The sequence below is a fragment of the Oryctolagus cuniculus genome, chromosome 20 (assembly GCF_964237555.1).
Source record: "Oryctolagus cuniculus chromosome 20, mOryCun1.1, whole genome shotgun sequence".
NCBI classification, from domain to species: Eukaryota; Metazoa; Chordata; class Mammalia; order Lagomorpha; family Leporidae; genus Oryctolagus; species Oryctolagus cuniculus.
The window spans coordinates 21,585,429-21,606,282 of record NC_091451.1 but is presented as its reverse complement, the minus strand read 5'-3'; the positions used below and the strand labels follow the sequence as shown (position 1 = coordinate 21,606,282).

Genomic DNA, 20,854 nt, shown 5'->3' with positions numbered 1-20,854 from the left:
GACTTGGAGACTTGCATTTGTCAGATAACCTGGCATAGGAAGGAATGATCTCCCAGGTAGATTCTACAACATGTGCAAAAGCACTCAGGCACAGCTGGGTCTCCTGGTTGATCCTACATCTACATGCACATTTGGGATTTGGAAACAGGAGGAAATGGAGCTATCAGGCCTCTCATTTCACACTCCCAGTTCAAGTACACTCCTGGGAACGCCTGCCCCTTACCATATGTGATGACAAGCAGCACGAAGTTGAGGTTTTTGAAGAGCCGGATGATGGAACTCAAGTATGAAGCATCAGGGGACGCCAAGGCATAGCTCAGGGACTGGGCCCTGCTCGGGGGATGTTTAGGCTTCTCCTTGAATACTGAAAAGAAAGAAACAGAGGTGACTGAGAAATCCTGTAGGCCCACCCAGCAGGGCTGGCTGCACACAGACGGGAGCTGGCTCCATCATCTAAGAAGGGGCTGAGACAGCCAAAGGAAGTGTTAATTCTCCAATTAAATCCTTGCAGCCTCCTCTCTTGAAGCTGCCTCCCATTGTCTGAGGCTGAGCAAGTGGTCCTGGGATTACTTTTCCTTGACAGCCTCTGGAAGACTGAACTCGTCTGGCCTCCCAGGCAGTGTTCAAAGCCCAAAGAGTTCCATAGTGACCAGCAGATAACCTATCACAGAGCACTGAAAAACACAGCCACAGTGCCCGGCTGGGAAGGGAGCAAAAGCTGAAGCTTTGGGACTAGTGAGCCCAGTTACTGGCTTAGAACACAGCTCCTACTGAGGGTGTCGGAACTGTGCTGCGTGCTTAGCACAGAGCCTGGCCACTGACCAATAAATACTCCCTGAGTAAGTAAAAACGATCTTCAATAGAAGAAACACCTAGATCCCCCTCCTGGCTTCACAAAGTCTGAATTCAACATCTTTCCTATGAAGGGGACCAGAGGATCAACAAGCTCCTCTGGGAGTGGACACTTGAATAAGGGCTGGAGAGGGACGGCAGAAAACCACTCCACGTCTATACTATTTTCAGGACCACTGGTGCGATCACTTTGACTGCCGTGATGACCACTCCACTTTCAGGGCAGGGGACACAGATCAGTTTAACTAATTGTTTGCTAAACTGGTCCCCGGATAAAAGTCCAAGCCAGCAACACACAGCCTCCCCTACACCCCCTGAGCACACTCTGAAAGGCCATTAGACCGTGTCCAGTTAGAGGAAGCGCTGCATATGAGGTTGGCTCTCTTGGCAGATCAAAGGGCACCCCCCTACACTGAGAAGACGCCCTAGGACTGATTTCAGAGCCCTGCTTCCTCCATCCCTGGAAACAGTCCTGGGTAACTTCCACACATTGCAACCCCCTCCACTGTCTTGCCTGTTGACTTCCCCTTCCTCGGGGGAAGAAAGCTAGGCAAGAAGGTTACCTATCTCTGCATCAGCAGGTGTTGTGGCTCAAGGATTTGGCAACTGAAACCAAAATTCAGATAAGATTCTTCAGCTCTTTACTCAATGAGCTCTTTGCTATGATTGGTAATAATAGGTCAAAACACAAGAAATATCTTACCCTCCAGGTTCTCAATTACAAAGACCCAGGCCCCCATCTGCTACAAACACAAGAATCTGGAGCCAGATACTTGACAGTTTAAAAGTCTGGCTGGGTAAGGAGGAGGCTACTGGTTACATCATCATCTCCGCTCTCCCCCACAGTTCCCCTGCTCCTCGCCTTTGCAGGAGCACCAGAGCTCTGTCAAGGACATGCTGCCCGCAGCTCTGCCTCAGCCTGCAACCAGGGATGGGAGGATACGGGGAGCGGCAGCTGACTCTGGGGGTGAGGCCAGGGGGCAGGAATGGAACCTTGAACACGGGAGCTGGAACTTCAGTTATTAGGAGGGAAGCTGGTTAATCTTTAGACGGTGACTAACTGGAAAGAAAAACCTCAACCTTGTTGTTTCGGATTTATCAGAGCCCACAGAACATTACTCAGATGAAAAAGAAGTAAAATGCTGTCAATCAAACACCTCAGTGTACCTGCATATAAAATAGCAATGGCAGTACCTGAGGTTGGAGGAGTAACTTTTTCCAGGAGAAGTTCATGGTCATTCCTTTCTTTATGCTATGTTTATTATTTTAAAATCCTTTTAATTTATTCACTTGTATGTATTCAAGAGGCAGAGAGAGAGCTTCCATCTGCTGGCTTACTCCCTACATGTTGCAATGGGCAGGAGCAGGGAACTCAGTCTGGCTCTCCCACATGTGCCACCTCCTGCTGTCTCCCAGGTGTATGTTAGCAGAAAGCCGGAATCAAGAACTGAACCCAGGCACTCTGATGAGATTCTGCTGTCCCAAAAGGCAGCTTACCTGCTGGGCCAAATGCCTGTGCTGCTACTTTCATTTTTAACATTTTCCCATAATGACCATACACCACTCTCATAATTTTTAAAAATGCATTAAAAATGTGATCTCCAAGTACACTCAGGTTAACCTATGAGATTATTGGTGATTCTGGGTCATTTTCTGTTTTCTTTTGTTTTTCAGAAATGCAGAGTATGAAGTTAGACAAGCTTAGACTTGAATCCAGTCTCTGTCAGGAGCTACCTAATCTTGAATGACTCCCTTCAGCTCCCTCACGTCTTCCTCTTTGTTAAATGGGACTGATAACAGTAGCCCACACAGAGGGTTGCGGGGGAGTGTATCCCATCAGGCATATTTCACACCAAGGGCCTAAGTGCCCTAAGTGATACCCTAAGTGCCCACTGATGTCATCAATGAGACAGGAGTGTATCCATTACCTCTGTGAGACAGGACCGCAGAACAGCTCAACTGCAGTCAAGCCTGTTTGGATCTGCTAGACAAGTGCACGAGACCAGTGTGTTGGGGAGAGCTACTCAGGTGAAAACGTTTGAAGACAGAGAGAATCCCAGCTTTCAGTTTCTGTAAACATCCATGGTGTTTTACGGCCCTGTTCCCAAGGGCCCCACCCAAGATCGCAGAACATTCCATACCTCTCCACCTCTCTGCCCCTGGCCCTTTCAGTCCAATAACCTTACCGATGATGACAAGGATGAACAGGAGAGTGGCCACACCTCCTATTATGTAGAACATGATGCTGATGTGGTAGGCAAGCTTCTCCTGGTCTTTGATGTTGGGTACCAAAACAGGAGGGACCAAGAACCCAATTGCAATTCCAAGCTATAGAAGACAGAGACAATCAGTCACAGTTAGCAAAGCCTAAAAGGTGACAGTACAGGTTTAAAGAGGTTCCTAAAAAACAAACAAACATAATTCTCAACTTCCAATCCATATTCAAACCCAAACAGGGATCCCTGCCCCATTCCAAGATAGCAGAGAAATCTTTCTTTTGATCGACCACTTGACTCCCCCACTACCAACACCTATTTAAAACACTGTAGTTGGGGGTCTCAGTGCAGACTGGTCCTTCTCTAGCTGCAAACCAATGAACCATGGTTCCTTTATCCCCATCTCTGGAGAATAAAACAGTGTTGTTTTTTGCCTTGTGCCATTTAAATTTCTAGTTGCACTGCTTCTGCTTACTTGGAGCTGAGAGATCAGCTGGGGACACGTTCTACACATTCCAATCCCAAGAACTTGTACTAAGAGTCAGAAGTCTAAAATTGTTACCACATTTACAAACATGAAAGCTCAGTTCATTGTGTGAATAACTGAGCAACTTCCCAAGCACCTACAGCATGAAGTCACACACAACTGCATGAATCTATACACCCAGGACATGGGCACATGCAAAATGGCTACACACACACACACACACACACACACAAACACACCTCAACAAATTAAAACATCGCCTATCTGGATTGGAGTCCAAACGCCAGGGACTTGACAGGTAACATGACTTGAGGTGTTTCTGAGGTCAGAAATGCTTTGCTTCAGCAGTACTTGGCTGTGATACAACTCCCAAAAGTGTGCCACACATAACACCAAGGCAGAACCCGGCAAACAGCTTGTGACTTCAGGGAAGCTCAAACTCCTTTGCTGTGAGGTCTCTTTTGTTGAATCTGGAAGGAACTGCAGGTAGAGAAGCAATCTGTGCTCACTACACACAACTGCACGTTCAGCAGCTGCCAATCTGCTGATGGCCTTGACTGGTTTTCCAATCTGTCCATTACGGACACTCAGCACGACTCCTGGTGGGTCTCAGCTCTGACGATTCACAAAAGGTATCAGCAAAAGGCTGAGTGTAGGGCTCCCTCTGCCAGAGTATAAGCGACACATCAGACATATCTTTAAAAACTTCTAGTTTGTGGAAAGGACTCAGCTAGACCTCTTAGCAGATAATGAAATGTATTAAGCAAGGCCCTTGCTTGGAAGGAGTTGTATGATAGGTGTGGGGGTGGGAGGGATATAAAATAAAAATACAGAAGATACCACAGATGGCCATGTTTGTGGGTTGAAATGATGGAATGTAACAGTTCGAAAGCTCTTTTGTAATCCTCTAATACAACCCCAAAGTGGAAGGACCCGACTGGAGGCTCGGTGAGGCTAAGCTCTGGGTTGTCCAGGGCTCTACCACAGTTGAGATGCTAAGACAGATCTCCTGGCCCCTCAGGACAGGGCTCCTCCACCTGGCCTGCACCAAGGCCCTCCAGGACCAAGACTCTTGAGAAAGGCCCCGGAGAGCAGGCACCTCTGGAGGAGCAGCTATGTCATGACCTTGGAGTTATCCCTGTTGCTCAGGCACAGCGATCTGTCAGGGTTGGTCTGGCTTCTTAACTGCTGATCTCTAAGAGTTGACTGGCACTCAAAACCAGTCATAGAGTAGTGTGGTGGCTGGCCTTATGGTGTCAGCTTGGGTGGATGAAGAAATACCTAGAAACATGGAAAAGTGTCATTTTGTGTGCATACATGAGGGTGTTTCCAAATGAGATTAGCACGTGAGTCTGAGTGCAGGAGGTGGGAAGACCTGGCCCTGATGCGAGCAGCTGGAGTCTGGAGACAAAATCCAGGGGGCGAACTGAGAGCTGGAACACACTCAACTCCTACTTTTTTTTTTTTTTTTTTTTTTTTTTTGACAGGCAGAGTGGACAGTGAGAGAGAGAGACAGAGAGAAAGGTCTTCCTTTTCCGTTGGTTCACCCCCCAGTGGCCGCTGCGGCCAGCGCACTGTGGCCGGCACACTGCGCTGACCTGAAGCCAGGAGCAGGTGCAGGGCCCAGCACTTGGGCCATCCTCCACCGCACTCCCGGGCCATAACGGAGAGCTGGACTGGAAGAGAAGCAACCGGGACAGAATCTGGCTCCCCAACCGGGACTAGAACCTGGTGTGCTGACGCCACAGGCGGAGGATTAGCCTAGTGAGCCGTGGCGCCGGCCTCAACTCCTACTTTCAATGGCAGCTGCCAGTCTTTGGACGCCCAGGACTTTAGCCAGCACCCGCCTTGCTGGCACTCGTGCTTTTGGCCTCAGAGTCACCTCAGCTTCCCGCATTCCGAGGCTCTTGGACTTGGCCTGGGCCATGCCACTGGCACCCCAGAGTCTCCAGTCTGAAGGCGAGACATCTTAATATTGCTTAATACACCTCGATACCTGCTGAGAAGTCATAAGACTTTTCAGATGCCATAATGATGTTAGCCAGCTCCTCTAACAGATCTTCCTCCCTATGTCTACATGGATTCTGTCTCCCTAGAGGACCTGATTAGTACGAGGGGCAGATGCAACCTTCTTCATGTCTGGGACCCCGGGTCAAGTCCACATCGTCTGGCCTCGTAGACCCTTTGGTGTTGGAAATCCAGAAGGTAAGGAGAATTTTTGGTGGGTCCCATTTGTGAGTACAAGGAAAGACACAGACATCACTCAAGTCTCTGCCACTCCCTCATTTCCAAAATGGTGACAAGAACCCTGAGACCTGGAAGCAGGATACCATAATCCCTGGTCAGCTTCTGCCTCCCTCTGTAACTCTTCCCAGCAGGAGTCACACTACAGACCTGACCCCGCAGGCTGGACTCTGTTCACTCCATCTACACACCAAGCCAGAGGGAGGCTCTTCTACTCCCACACCAGCATCCGGGCTGGCTGGCTGGCAATACTGTCTCATGGTGACCTTTCTCAAGAGGAAGGTGGCTTGGGATTGGAATTGGCAGAAATCTGGCTTTTATGCCCTGGGCAGAAAAACAAGACATGGGGATTTGACTGTAAGCTGCCGAGGCTTTGTGCTTTCCCAGACACATATTTTCCTGCGCTTTGAGAGCAGTCTTCCGTGGGAGTCCTCAGCTCTATTTCCAGATCCCAGTTTCTAAGTTTGCCCCATAGTCAGTACTCAGTCTGTGGGTGGGTGGCTGGCTGACTGGCTGGACAGACAGATGGAGGGTGCATGGACTGATGGATGGATGGTGGGTGGATGGACGGGCAAATGGTGGGTTTGTGAACCAATGGATGGACGGATGGTGGTTATGTGGGATGATGGATGATGGACGGGTAGATGGGTAGATGTATGGGCACATGTTCAGATGAAAGTGTTAGAAAAATCTTGCCTACACAAAGGTCTGCCCACTAAAATAGGTACAGGTTCTTTCTATAAACCACACTGTGCCCACAGTGGTAGGGGGAAAAAATTCAAGTACGGGAAAGTAAGGCTGGCCTACCATTTCTTGAGCATCTACTATGTGCTGGGCATCTAATATATTTTATCTGCTAGTTTTACCCTGATAATGTTACAACTGAGAACAAGTGTCCAAGGTCACATAGGCAGCTAACAAAGAGTTGGGATCCCAAGACAACTGTGTCTGACCCCAGAACCCAGCTCAACCCCCTGTCTCCCAGGAAGCATCAGTGTGACACTAGCCAGCCCAGAAGTCTATGCGTTTACCCATCTGAGTTCTGACACATATCTGATAGGCTACCTGTAGGATAAAAGTCAGAGACCTGGAGCCCAAGTCAATGCAAAGTTAGCTCCAGAAGGCGGGAGAATGCTGCTCCTGGGCGGGAGTGATGCAGGCACCTCTCCTGCACTCACAGCAAAGCCAGAGACCAGGTCAGAAACATAAATGACTGAAAATTACCACTGACCGGTTTTGAGCTGACTTATGTCCCTGTATTCATTCTAGTTTTATCGTTCTCAACAAAGTACAAAGTCATGGGCAAAATACAAAATTCAGAGGTGGGTGCTGTGGTGCAATGAATTAAATTGCTGGTTAGGATACCTGCATCCCATATAAGAGTGCCAGTTCATGTCTCAGCTACTCTGCTTCTGATCTGGCTCCCTGCTAATGCGCCTGGGAAAGCAGCAGAAGATGGCCCCAGTTCTTGGGCCCCTGCACCCATGTGGGAAACCCAGATGGAGCTCCTGGCTCCTGGCTATGGCCTGGCTCAGCCCCCCTCATTGCAGCCATTTGGGGAGTGAAACAGCAGATGGAAGATTTCTGCCTCTCCTTCTCTCTCTCTCTCTAACTCTGCCTTTCAAATAAATAAAATCTTAAAAAAAAAAAAAGATGGCACAAGTACTTGAGTCCCTATCACCCCTATCACCCACGTGGGAGACCTGGATGGAGTTCCTGTCTCCTGGCCCAGCCCCAGCTATTGCAGCCATTTGGCAAGTGAGCCAGTAGATGACAGCATTCTCTCAATTTCATCTCTCTCTCTCTCTCTCTCTCCGTCACTCTGCCTTTCAAATAAATAAATAAGAATGCAAAATCTACAGTCACACCAAGTCACAGTCCTAGTCTTCAGAAGCTTATTCCAAAAACTGCTTTTACAGTGGAGTGAGTGAGGCTCTCTTCACCTCCACCCATCCCACAGCAGCAATTCCCAAGCTCGCCTCCTGATAAAGGTCACCGGCCCCACCCCTGCCATCCTCCCTCCGGTGGGGCAGTCCAGCATTTTCGCAAGCAGGCAGTCCTTATCAGCCAGCATGGGTGCCTTCCAGCGGCTCCCTCCAGGGGTTCCCCGTGAGACTCCGTTCCCAGCCATTCTCCACGGCAGCTGGTGAGCGTGGGAAACATGACCAAAACTGGGGTCTCCTCAAAACCCCACCAGGACTTCCCCTGCTTTTACATTAGGGGCAAAGGTCCTAAGCACAGCCCACCAAGTTCTGTACATGGGGTCTGTCCACTGGTCAGCTACGGGTCATCTCCTTGCTCTCCAAGACCCTGACACACTGGACTCCTTTGTAGCTTTGAAATGTTCAGAGCTCCCTCACAGCTGAGACCACAGGGACTTTGCACAGGCTCCTCTGCCTGGACTGGAATGCCAATGCACCCCCCCACCCCCGCAATGCAGACAACCCTTAGGTCTGAGGTCAAGTTGCACTTCCCCAGGGACCCATTTTCTGAAGCCTCACCCCAAGTGAGCTCCCTGCAGAGGTGACCTTCTCTCTGAATGATTATTTATCAATATCCCTCTCCCCAGGCAGACCATGAGGGCTCACATTCATCTCTGAAGTCTAGTACCTAATAATGGCCATCACAGTAAACCATACAGTGCTTTACGGGGGATGTCTCAGTCCCCACAGCAATCCCAGACAGAGGCTGCAACACAGTCTCAACTTGACAGATGCGGGCACTGAGGTCCAGAAGGGTTCAGACACTTGTCCGAGGTCACACAGCTGGAGCTGGCATTTCAGCACACAGCACCTCGGAGTCCAGGGCAAGCATAAAAATATCTACAGCTTACTTCACCCCCAAAAGACGGTGCTGGCAATGATGTGGTGAGCAAAGGGACGGAGAAGCAGCCTTGGATGCCCCATTTTCATGATCTATTTCATTGTCTGCCTTTTCTGCAAACCCCAGGGTGATACCTAGCGCTGCTGCAGTGGCAGCGGCAAACATTTCCCGAGCAAATGTCACAGTCGCCAGCACATGTGCACAGCCTCAGAGCTCCGGGTGACGGGAAGAAGCCACAGCTCGCCCCCGTCACCTGTCGTCTGGTCCACCCAACTGGGAGAGAACAGAACTGGAAAAGCACAAGGCTGCACCTGGAGTAGGATGTCCACCCGTCACACAACACAACACGTCAGACAGCTCCGATATCCATGAAGCCTCTGCCCCCAGCCGCCATCAACAAGGTCACAACTAAATTAGAACCACAGCATAAAGATGTCATTCTGAGTTTTGGGGTCAAGAGAGAGCCAGGCCTTCAGGGGGAGGGTCCCAGGGCTTCCACAAAAGGCAGGGAGCCCTCTGTCAACACAGGCACCTGGCAGTGTCACCTGAGCCCTGGAAAGGCTCCCAAGGCCTCCTCCAGGCTGTTGACAAGGTGGACCCTGCCCTTCTGGTTAGGAGATAACGATCCCAACCAACAGGTTCTCACCGACCCAACCTCATTCTTCCCTAGGCACAGGCAGCCCACCCCGGTCGAGGCAATCGGTCTCTGGGTTGGGCCCCTGTGGGATTCAGAGCTCCCTGGCGTCCCCTTGTTGGGGCAGCATCTTTCCCTGCGGCATAGCCCCTTGGCCCGAAGGCTTCCTCCAGGCTGGGGCTCCTCATGACCTCCCGTGGGTGCACTCCGCTCCTTAAGGAGCTCATTGGGTGCTCTGCCCCTTTTAGCGGAAACCCCCACCTCTCCTGCTTCCTGCGCCAACACTGGCATCTTCATACTGGCACAGGGATGAAGGGCTCACACTCTGGGGTCAGGAAGATGAGTTCAAAGCCCAGCTCCGCCAGTTACTCAATGTCTGATCTTGGCAAGGTCATCGGCCTCTTCCAGCCTGCCTGTTTCCTAACCCACCAAAGGAAAACGGACCAGTTAGGGTTCATTCTCTACAGGCAAGCTCGGCTCTCCAAGCCTGCACATGCGCAGTGGCAGTGGCCACAAGGGAGGCTTCTGGGACAGCCAAGATACTTGGTTTGTGTATGGTGCTCATGCAAACCATGCCACCTCTCCACTTCCGTGTCAGCTCGCTCGCTCTCTCTCTCTCTCTCTCCCTCCCTCCCTCCCTCCCTAAGATACTATTTACTCGAAAGACAGAGTAACCGGGAGACAGACATTCCATCCACTGGTTCACTCCCCAAAACGCACAGCCACATCAGTCAGCGCCAGCTCCAAGCCAGGAGCGCCAGGTTCTCCCACGTGGGTAGCAGGGGCCCAAGCATCCCCGTCATCTTCCGCTGCTTTCCCAGGCACATGAGCAGGGAGCTGGATCAGAAGTGGAGCAGCCAGGACTCCAACCAGTCAGTGCCCATACGGGACGCCAGTGTCACAGGCGGTGGCTTAACCCGCTGCGCCACACACCGGCTCCCTGTTCTCTCTCAACGCTCCTGCTCATCTTGAATTCTGCCTCCTACATTGGCTCCATCCCAGCCCCTCCCCAGTCGTCCCTCCAAGTCCCCCAGGGTGCGTCCTCTCCCCCTGCAGCCCTGCCGCGCCTCTCCTCCTCAGGCCTGCGCCCCAGGGCCACCTTCCTCAGCGACCTGCAGGCACCGACGGCCCTCACGCAGGAAGTCCCGCCCTGCGGCGGGCAGGAAGTCCCGCCCCGCGGCCTGCCGCTCAGGGCTTCCTCCACCCGAGGGTTCCCCAGCTTTCAAGTCCACTTGCTCCTCGGTCCCTTTGCAGCTCTGTGTCCCGGTCGCGGCCCCAGCCTTTCACCCTTCCGCGCTGCCCTTTAGCCGCGGCTCCGCCTGGTTTGTTCTCTGAGCCCGCGTGGGCGCTGTTCCCTCGGGCTCCTGGCCAGCCGTGACCTCCTTCTGATGGTTTCCCACCATTTTTTGGACACATTTTCCTGGTGCCAGGCAAATGGAAGAGGCGCTTGCTCAAGAAATGGGTGTTGGTGACGTAGGCGGCTGCAGGTCAGCCAAGGAGACTTCCACGCGGATGCCTGGGGGAGCCCAGAGTCACAGAAAGATGCGGATGGAAACTGAGGTCTAGGCAAAGGTCCCGGGGACAAGTCTGCTGCATAACCTAGCGTGGTTGAGAGTCCTATGGAGTTTTGAAATTTTTATTTCTTTATTTTAAAGGGAAAGAGAGATAGAGAGTCTTCCATCCACTGGTTTCTCCCCGAATGCCTGCAACAGGAGAAGCCAGGAGCCAGGTTCTCAACCCAGGTGGCCCAGGTAGGTGGCAGGGACCCAGGTACTTAAGCTCTCTCCCAGGGTGCCCGTTAGCAGAAAGCTGGAATTTGAAACGGAGCCAGACACTCAGATGAGGGCTACTGGCATCTCAAGCAGCCTCTTAGCCACTGTGCCAGACACCTGTCCCTGATGTCAACGTTGAACCTAGGTGTCCACGTCAGACTAAGGTCCAGGAGCGCGGATGAGCAGCTTGAGAGCATGTAGTGTGCTGCCCGCACCAGCTCCCCCACAGCATGTTGTCCACGATGAGAAGCCAGGTAAAGGTGTGCATCTGCAGCTCCACACGCACTAGTGGTGCCTGAGCACACAACAGGACGGTGGAGGGAGCTGCAGACTGCCTTAGTGTGAGAAGTGTTACTACACATTTACAGGCACCAAAATGTGCTAATGCACTATGTCCAGTTTCCATTCCACACACAGACATGCCACATTGGACATGGGGCTGCACAGCCTGGCACTGTGTCCCTGGAGAGCAAGGCTACCACCAAAGCCCCGTCCATCACCCAGGACCACGTCCACATGGGGAATTACATGGGAGCGACTTCTACACTCACTGTTCTGTCCCCACTGGCATTGAAAGGCCATGCAGAGCTGCACACTTCACTCGTCTGGTGCCATACATACCACATTCTGTCCTTTGGCTGCTGTCACTTAGATGTTTGTTTTCACCTGCTAAGTGGACGCTCTGGGCGTGAGCTCCGGGACCCCAGCTGGGTGGGGTGAGGTGAGAGTGCAGGCCCTCTGCTGGGCGGGGCACCTGTGGGCCTGTGCAGAAGGCTCAGCCGCGGGTGCCCCAGAAGGAATGCAGGGAGACCAAGGAGGCCGCAGGGACTCCAACACCCCAGAGTCGAGAGTACAGGGCTTGCGTTTCCCCAGGAAAGGGAGTCCCCAGCCTCCTGGGCATGCCGGGCAGCACCGGGGAACTGGGGGGAACGTGCCCGTGGCAAACAGTAAGCACACACAAACCCTGCTCATAGGACTGTGTGTCTGTAACCCCCAAACCCAGGCCCTCGGCTTCTTTCCTAAAGGCCTCCCAGGATTAAGGAGGTGGCAGGCTTTCAGGCACAAAAGCAGCCCTAGAGACTCGGGGGGAAATCACTCATGACAGGACTTTGTGCGTCTGAGGGCTAAGCTTCGTCTCTAAGGACTTAGGAAGCGGGATCACAGCTGCTCAGTCCAGATATCCTGGGTGCTCCCTCCCCCGTCACCGGGTCCGGCCTCAAAGCTGTGATTATGCGGTTTTGCTCTTGGGTTCCCGTAAGCCCTCTGAAAGGAGAAAGGTGAGGGAAATGCTTAGGGTAGCTCGTGATCACTGGTCCTAGGGAACAGAACAGTGGTGATGAGAGCTGATGCTTCGGGCTTGCAACACGACAGGCACTGCCCTGAGCACCACACACATGTGCACACATGTACACATACACACACACATGCATTTCAGAAAGTTCATGGAAAGTGGAACTCTCTTTTTACTTTTTTTTACTTTTTCAGAGAAAAGCAGGATTTAAGTTGGAGACCTCCTGCTGAAGCGGCCAGGCAGGGGTTCCAAGAGAGGAAGACCCCAAAGTAAACATTTTATGCTTATGAGAGTCTTCAAAAAGTTCGTGAAAACGCATGTTATAAAAAAACCACACATGCATTTCAGAATCTTTTGCAGCAAAATAAGTGTACCTTTTAACTCCATTATTCTATAAACTTTTTGAAACGTCTTCGTGTGTGTGTGTGTGTGTGTGTGTGCATGTGCACTCTTTTAATCTCTATTTTAAAGTTGAGGAAATTGGCACTTAGGTAGCTGGTCCAAGATCACCTAACAGTAAGTGCTGAGGCTGGACTGCTAGGTCAGGCCATCTGCAGCGGAATGTGTATTCTCACCTTCTGGGCTGCAAGCTCTGGCCAGGACTGCTATTTAAACTATGCTGAGCACCTACCATGTGTGAGGCAGTGTGCAGAAAGGTATTTCACTGGTATCTCACTTAAGCCCTCACAACAACTCCTTAATGCTGGCAACAGCATCTTTGGTTTGGTTTTTACAGAGAGGAAAACATCAGTAATTCACCCAAGGTCACTCTGCTTCTAATGCCAGCCCTGAGATTCAAATCCATGGCTATCTGACTCCAAGGTCCTGCATGGACAAGGTGGAGGCCACAGAAGCATGGCTGCCCTCTCAGATCTGACCATTCTTGCAGGCTTGTGTGCTCAGTTTTGTAGTTCAAGGGTCCCCCCCACACATCCGGCTGCTGGAGGAGGCAGTGCCGAGAGGTGACCCCCACTAGTCTGGTTTGTTGACAGCATAGTTACACCCCATGGGTTTCTTGTTCTTATGGAATGCCTCATTTAATTTTGTTTCTCAACCTGTAGGGTGTTGTCTCCCCAACTAGACTGTTAATACCACGAAGAGAGAAGTAACATTGACTGATATTTCCTGTGCAACTCCTCTTACATGGTGTTTGGCACAGTGGCAAGAACAGAGATGGTGCTCACAAAGTATTTTCTGAGTAAAGCTATGACTCCTAGAACTGTGCAGCTCACCACTAACTCAAGCATTTCTAGTCTCCTCTGCAGCAAAACTATTGGGCCCAGCAGCAGCTTGCTGCATAGTGAGAATTGACCAACAGGAAGCAGACAAGGGACCAGCATGTGGCACAGGTTAAGCTACCTCCTGCGATGCCAGGATCCCATAGGAGCCCCAGCTGGAATCCTCCCTGCTTCACTTCCAACCCAACTCCCTGCTAATGCCCCCGGGAAAGCAGCAGAAGACCCAGGTAGCCGGGCCCCTACCATCCATGTGGTAGCTTAGGATTGAGTTCTTGGCTGCTGGCTTTGGCCTGGCCCTGGCCCAGCTGTAGCCCCAGCCATTATGGCCATCTGGGGAGGGAACCAGCAGATGGAAGCTCTGTTTTTCTCTATCTCTCCCTCTCTGTCTGTAACTCTGCTTTTGAAACAATTAAGTAAAACTTTAATTAAAAGAAAGAGGGAAGCAGACATGAGGTTTCAGAGTAACCAAGGAAGCCCTGACACAGGGAAGACCTCACATCTGGGGCTCCCGAAGATCAGGCCTGGAAGTCACGGGAATCTCTCCATCGAACCTACACTCAAAACGTACTGAATCCCAAGCACCCTTCTGAAGAGTAAGGGAGGAGACAACAGGTGCAAGACAAGGCACTCACTCCCACCAAGTAATTGTAATTATAATTTTTCTGATATAGCTTGATCTTGACCTGCAGCCTTGGTGCTGCATTCCCTCCTCATCTCTGGGGGTGGGGGTGAGGGGGGTCGGTGGGTACAGGGTAGCTGAAGAGCAGAGACACCCTAGGCTGTGAACGGAGAGCAGAGAGGCCCGAGTTCTGTAGGGAAACTTTTCTGCTTTTGATGCTGACACAGGAGTTGTTTTCTTTTTAACTCTTTCTTTCTTTTTTTTTTTTTTTCCTGAGCCCCTATTTATGCCTGCTTCAGAAATCACCAACTCGGGAGCCCCTCCCTTGAAGGGCTGGGTGCTTCTCTTGAAATCATCCTCATGGTGAACCCTGGGAAAGGTCATGCTAGGTCTCCCCAGGGCACACAAGTGGAGCCCCCTCTGCCTCCCCTCGCACTGAGAACACAAATCACTGTGGCCTCAGCACACGGATGTCCCTTGGCTCACCGCGTGGATGGCTGACCGCCATGGGCTTGCCGAACTTCTCCAGGACTCGACCAGGAAAGAGGGGAAGTGGCAGGGTAGCTGTCAACCCGCACAGCCAGCTGGGATGGCATCACACAGTCCTCAGCTTCTCTGGATTTTTCATTTCCTTTTTTTTTTTTTTTAAAGATTTATTTATTTATTTGAAAGGCAGAGTTACAGACAGAGAGAAGGGATCTTCCATCCTCTGGTTCACTCTCCAAACAGCCACAATGGCCAGGGCTGTGCCAGCCCAAAGCCAGGAACCAGGAACTGCTTCTGCACCTCCCACGTGGGTCTAGGGGCCCAAGAACTTGGGCCATTTTCAGCTGCTTTCCCAGGCCATTTGCATAGAGCTGGATGGGGAAGTGAAGCATCTGGGACTTGAACTGGCACCCACATGGGATACCGGCACTGCAGGCAGTGGTCTAACCCACTATGCCAAAGTGTGGGCCCCGATTTCTCACTTCGGAAGCAGGCAGCAAACAGAATTCTGTTGAAATGCTTTGGCTCTGTTCCAGCCACCAGCACTCAACAGCAGATAGATGCTAGGGCCCTCCCTGCCCTTTGACACAGAACAGCCCAAAGGAAAAGAAGTCTTTGCTGTCATTCCTGAAAGTGGTGCTCATGTGACCCTCGGTGATCCTGCTAATCTCTAAATCTGGAAGGACTTCCCTGGTGACAGCCCTCCCACTCCAACCCGGTAGTGAAACTTGGGCCCAGGCAGTGACTTATCGACAGGCTCTGGACACGTCATTGCTTCATGGACTGGCACGAGGAAGACCCAGTTCCTCTTACTTGAGTGGACACTTCCAAAAATAGACAGGGTAGACCTCAAGTAGCTTTTTCATAAGCAGCCAACTTCTTGGGTGAACTGACCCTGCCTCATGACCTCAGAGAGAAGTTTGGGGAGGAAAAGAAATCTAAACCTATACCAACAGGATGATTAGCCCGATACCTACAGCATATGATGATCAGCCACCCCCATCGTACTCCGCCCCGAGAGAGCGGCACTCTCAGCTCTGACCCTGACGCTCAGGGAGTTACCCAGGGAGCTCTCACGGAGAGGCAACTCCCAGCATCCTGCTCTGCAGCCACCTCCCCTCCCGCCCGGCCTGACGCTGCCACCAGTTCCCCTCGGTAAGGGACAGGCGTACTGTCCAGTCTCTCCTCCCTTCAGTGTGGGCCCTGTGAGACCTGGGCCTTCTCTTTCCTGTTCACGGCGTCATCCCCAGTGTTCTGAACGCTGCTGGCCCATGAGAAGCTCAATAAATATCTGTTCAATAAATAAAAATAAAGGCTGGAGTGCACCCTCTCAAAATGAAACCCAGCCAAATAGGACAGGCCAAGGAGTTGAGTGCCTCTGTCCTCTGGTGCTAATGTGTCACATTCCCTGCTGTCCACTGGGGAGACAAAGGGTGGCTGGCTGGAGGAGTAGTGACCTGGGACAAGTAGGATTCAAGCCAAGATAAAGACTGCATGGCCGGGAGACAGAGATTTGGCCCAGGCTGGGGGCATCCTAACATTGGATGGGTTTTTATGTGGGTAACATGAAGATACAGGACCAGGCATACCGAGGGCAGAAACTGAGACCCTCTCCATGAAGAGAGACAGAGGAAGCTGGAGATGCCAGACAGAAACTGCGACACCTTCTTAGGGCTCTGACCTCTTCCCGGGGATACCCAACCCCGCGCATCCCCAGGGTTACCTGGATCCCTACCACTTGCTCTCTGAGTAGCCCCTCAGGAGAAAATGCCTTCCTCCCAGGCCCTGTCTCCAGGGAGGGGCTAAATGAGCTCTGTGCCGGGCCACCCCCACCACCTTCCCCCACGGAAGCCGGGAGCGGGCTAGGTGCATGCCGACTGCAAAGCTACAGCCTGCTGCTCCTCTGCACAAGTCCTTCACAGCCAGCTATGAGCTCCGTGAATCAAAAGGTGTTTGGCTCAGGAGTTAAGACACTGCCTGGGATGCCTGGCTTTGAGCCCCAGCTCCACTTCCAATTCCAGTTTTCTGACAATGTGCACCCTGGGAGGCAGAAGGACTTGGATCCCTGTTATCCACATGGGAAACTCGGATTGAATTCCTGGATCCTGCTTTCCATCTGGCTCCTAGGGGCATTTGGGGAGCAAACCAGTGCAGGGAAGATCGATCTCTCTCTCCCTCTTTCAAGTAAAATGAAAAAATAAAATTTTAAGAAGAAGAAGAAAGGTCCACTGGACTCCTGAAGCTGCAGAAGGATCAAGTCAGCCAAGACCGCCGACCCCCTTTATGGCTGCAAGGAATGTTCTAGAACAGAGAAGCTCAGGGAGACGTCCTACAAGCAGAATGGCCAGAGTTCACTCTGACAGTGAGCTGATGGCAAAGGCAAGCATGCTGAGCCCTCTACTTGAGGGTGCAGCCCCTGACCCAAGCTGCACCTCACCAGACAGACAGGGCATGGCGTGTGCGCAGGGAAGCCCTTTCATTGTCCTGTCAAGTGGCGAGTCCAGAGTCTTTGTTTCAAGTTCAAGCAAAGTCACTGAAATCAACACTTACTCAACACTCATACTTCACCACGCTCGAGGCACCTGCACCTCCCCAGCCTCAAGCAACACCGCGGATCAACCACAGGATGCCTAGCACACTGTATGGGAGAAGCCCGGGGGCCGCCGCCTTGTCCGTTTCATAGCTGAGTTTAAGCAACTTGCTGAATTCCCAGAGTTAACAGGTGGCGAGGTCAACACCAACACCTCAGGATCCATTTCCAGTCCTGCCCTCGTGCCTGGGAACCCCAGTGAGCTTCAGCAAGGCACTCCCAGCGTCATCCAGAGGGGGTGATTGGCAGCTGAGGAATGTGCTGCCCTGTGCTCTGCCTGCAGAAAGCCCGGGTCATTCTAAAGAGATAGCATTAATTAGTGTGCACCCCTTATCAAAGTCCTTTCTGAGTCAGAGGGCATTCCAGGGAAAGCAGCAGATGAGAGTGCGCCCCCGAGTCCCTGCGTGGCCTCCCAGCCGTGACCTGGGCCCTGGGAGCACAACTCCTGCACAGCTGCAGCCTGCCGAGAGCCAAACATTGGCACGCAGCACCGGCCTCACGCCAGAAGGAAGCAGAGGGTTACAAGGCCGCCCAGCGGGCCAGAGGCTGGGGATGTCTTTGGGGGACAGGGCAGTGGCACGAAGGGAGCTGGAGGGTGGTGAGGTCTGCCGGAAAGGAAGCAGCTCCAGGGGAGGGGCGGCCCCCAGCCCAGCCAGGCCCTGTCAAGCAGGGGCTCGACCACCTGCTGCTCTTCCCAGAAGCCACTTCAAAGGCTTTGGGAATTGAGGAAGTCAAGTGCAAGGGATTTTCTCACGGGACCAGCTACAGATAAAAGGTAAGAAAGATCAGTGAGAGGTTTGGGGTAGGCTGTACCCTCCCCCCACCATAACCACAGGAAACGCTCTGGAATGTTCTCTCTACAATGAGGAGATCTTCCATGGTGAGGCAAGAGACACCCAGGCTGGAAAGAATGCGAAAGATAAAAGCACAGCGCGACTGCAATCAGCACCTTGTGGTCCATGCGTTCTGAGTCCCCCGTGTGGACACGGCCTCTCCAGGCCTTCTGTCTCAGGGTCCCTGTTGCTGATGGGGCTGACTTCTGTCTAGAAGCTTGGTGCTGCTGGCCCCACCTGACTCTCCAGGAGAGACAGTAGACAGGTGGATCGGCTCAAATTCCCAGTGTATACACCAAAGAGGGGGGATCTGTCCCCCAAAATTCCAGGGAGGGGCAGCCTTAATTGAAGAGAGCACTGGATTCAAAAGATGCCATGAGGACGACTGTTAAAGCAGGAGTTTGGGATAAAAGGAGAAGCTGGAAGTGCATTGAGGAAATGTTTAGGGAAGGTTCGTTGGGTTCCAGGAACGTTCATGGGGACACAGCCACATTTAACTTTCATGGTAACCCTACAGGCTGGCATTGATGAAGCTGATGGCCAAAGAGGACAACTGCTGGAGGCCGCAAACGTGGCTGCTGGCAGAACTGGTCCAGCTGCCCTGCCTTCCCCTCCAAGAGTTCTCAAACTTCCGTGGGCGTCACAACCCTGGAGAAGACTCAGAAACAGTCCTGGGCTAATTCCTGGGTCTGCCCTGGTGCCTGCCCTGGTGTCTGCCCTGGCCTGCATCTCCAGTAGACACTTTAGGTGGTTTTGTTGCTGAAGGTTCAGAGACGACTGCTTTCAACTGCCCCAAGGGAGGGGACCAAGAGGCAGCTCCCAGCGCTGGATTCTTCCAGGTCTCACGGGAAGGGGTGGCAGTGAGAGAGAGAAGTGTATTCCTGTCCATATCCAGTAGATGATGGTTCCTGGAGTGCGCTCCCATGGGTAGCTCCACACACATGTCCAGCCGCAAACAGGAAGCCAGGACAAAGATCTGAGGCGGCCTGGATCGCTCACCAAACAAACAGCCCCTGGGAATGGGCCCTGCTGTACCATGGGCTGCTCACTCACCACATTTCTCTGAGTAGATGGTCACAGCCAACAGCACTGGGCACAGATACGAGGGTACTCCCGAGAGTTCATGGAAAATGGAAGTAAAAGATAAGTCTATTTGGGTGCAAAAATCCAGAAATCGATGTGTAGTTTTTTTCATAATATGGATTTTCCCACAAACTTTTTGGAGTCCCCTTATATGCATGGATTTCAATTTTCTTTGCATTGAAATAAACTTATCTTTTAATTCCACTTTCCACGAATCTTTTGAACCTCAAAGCTGCCTCTGGTGCCACAAAGGAAACCCAGCCATACCAACTCGGTTATTTTGGGCACAAATCAGGCATTTCCAGGAGGAGAGGAGGACAAGAAAGGAGGAAAAGCCCCCACCTGGCCCCAGCTCCCTCCCTTCTGGAGCCAACAAGGCTGCCCAATCCAAAGCGCTCTCCTGGGACTGAAAGGGGTTTGTGTTCACCTCTCTGGAGGAGGAATCTGACCGGAGCCAAAGCAAACACCACTGCCCCGGGGACACTGTCTAATCCCCAGCCATGTCCATCTCCCCCTCTGCAAACACGGGCGGCACTGCGGCTGTCTGCCCTCTGGCTGGAGCAAGGCGAAGGCCACGCACGACTTGAGTGACTTGAGTGTGGGGGTGACAGCTGAGCTCAAGGTTTTGCACAGTAGGAAAAAGGAAAGACACCTGCGATAAGGTCAGAAAACAGAAGCGTCCAGCTGGGCCGCCCCAGCCTGCAGGGAGCCCTCCACCTCAGAATGACTCACCAAAGAAAAAGACCCTGGGTTCTGCAGCATCAAGGCCACCCTGTTAGGGGGAGGGCAGGAGGGGTGCCAGGTAGAAAGCCCCAGACAGAGAGTAAGTGAACAAAGAGGAAACACCGCCTTTCACCTTGACCCTGCCTGCCGCTCTCCATCAGCCCTGATGGGGCTCCCACCCTCATCCTGCATCCACATGGGGCTGTTTGATGTTGGAGCTTGGGGGCAGCTGAAGTATGGAGAAGGACATCCTGTTAACACCATTGCTGGAAGAAGATAAAGAACAGGGCGGTGGAAAACAGCTGTGCGCACCTGATAAGGCTGGGTGTACTCCCCCACTGAGGAGCAGCTCAGGTGTAGGAGACTAAAGTCGGCAATGCAGGCATGAGAGTGGCCCACTGCCCTCCTCCCAAGGTCCTCATCACAGACAACAACAGCTCTCACCACCACACTCCTGGGAAAGAACACCCTCTCCCAGCACCTGAGTGTTAGTAAAATGGCGCAGTCTTATCTATGGCACGATCTACACCCTGACACCATCCTAGGCTCTAGCCCCGTCCGCCATTGCTAGAAGCCAGGTGGCCACATGGCCCAACCACTGCTGTCAGCTCCACCCCTGTCCTAATAGGATTCGCTGCTCCTACTTCCCTGCCCGCCCCCTGGCAAAGTTTTAAAAGGACCTGTTTGTTCCTGGACACGTGTGGCTCTCTCTGCATCTCCTGATCTCTGTCTCTCTCTCCATCTCCTGACCTCTGTCTCTGTCTCTTGATCTCTTTCTTACGCTCTCCTTGCCTCTCTTTTTCTCCTTCTTTGCCCCTTCCCTCCGGTCTGTCAGGTTTCCTCCAATAAACCCTTTCCCTTACTCCGGTGTTTGGTGTGTTTTGTGGCGGCCCTACACTGAGGAGCTCTCAAGAGAGGCAGGTCCCCAACAGGATGGTACTGGAAACGTCCTGGAAGGGCCCA

The 20,854-nt window shown here is 52.3% G+C and overlaps 1 protein-coding gene and 1 long non-coding RNA gene across 2 annotated transcripts in view; one reads left to right on the top strand and one right to left on the bottom strand.

Moving 5' to 3' along the window:
• The window catches only part of FLVCR2 (FLVCR choline and putative heme transporter 2), a 63,225-nt gene that overhangs the window by 29,045 nt on the left and 13,326 nt on the right, over window positions 1-20,854 (bottom strand). Inside the window, exons 2-3 of the mRNA XM_002719577.5 lie at window positions 3,039-3,180; window positions 224-364 (exon numbers count right to left, since the gene is read on the bottom strand). Of these exons, the coding sequence (XP_002719623.1) occupies window positions 224-364; window positions 3,039-3,180 (283 nt within the window). The remainder of the gene's footprint in view (window positions 1-223; window positions 365-3,038; window positions 3,181-20,854) is intronic.
• LOC127484603 (uncharacterized) lies at window positions 10,683-12,594 on the top strand. The gene is made up of 3 exons (XR_007911666.2): window positions 10,683-10,816; window positions 10,912-11,007; window positions 12,514-12,594. It is a non-coding gene; the product is annotated as an uncharacterized lncRNA (long non-coding RNA).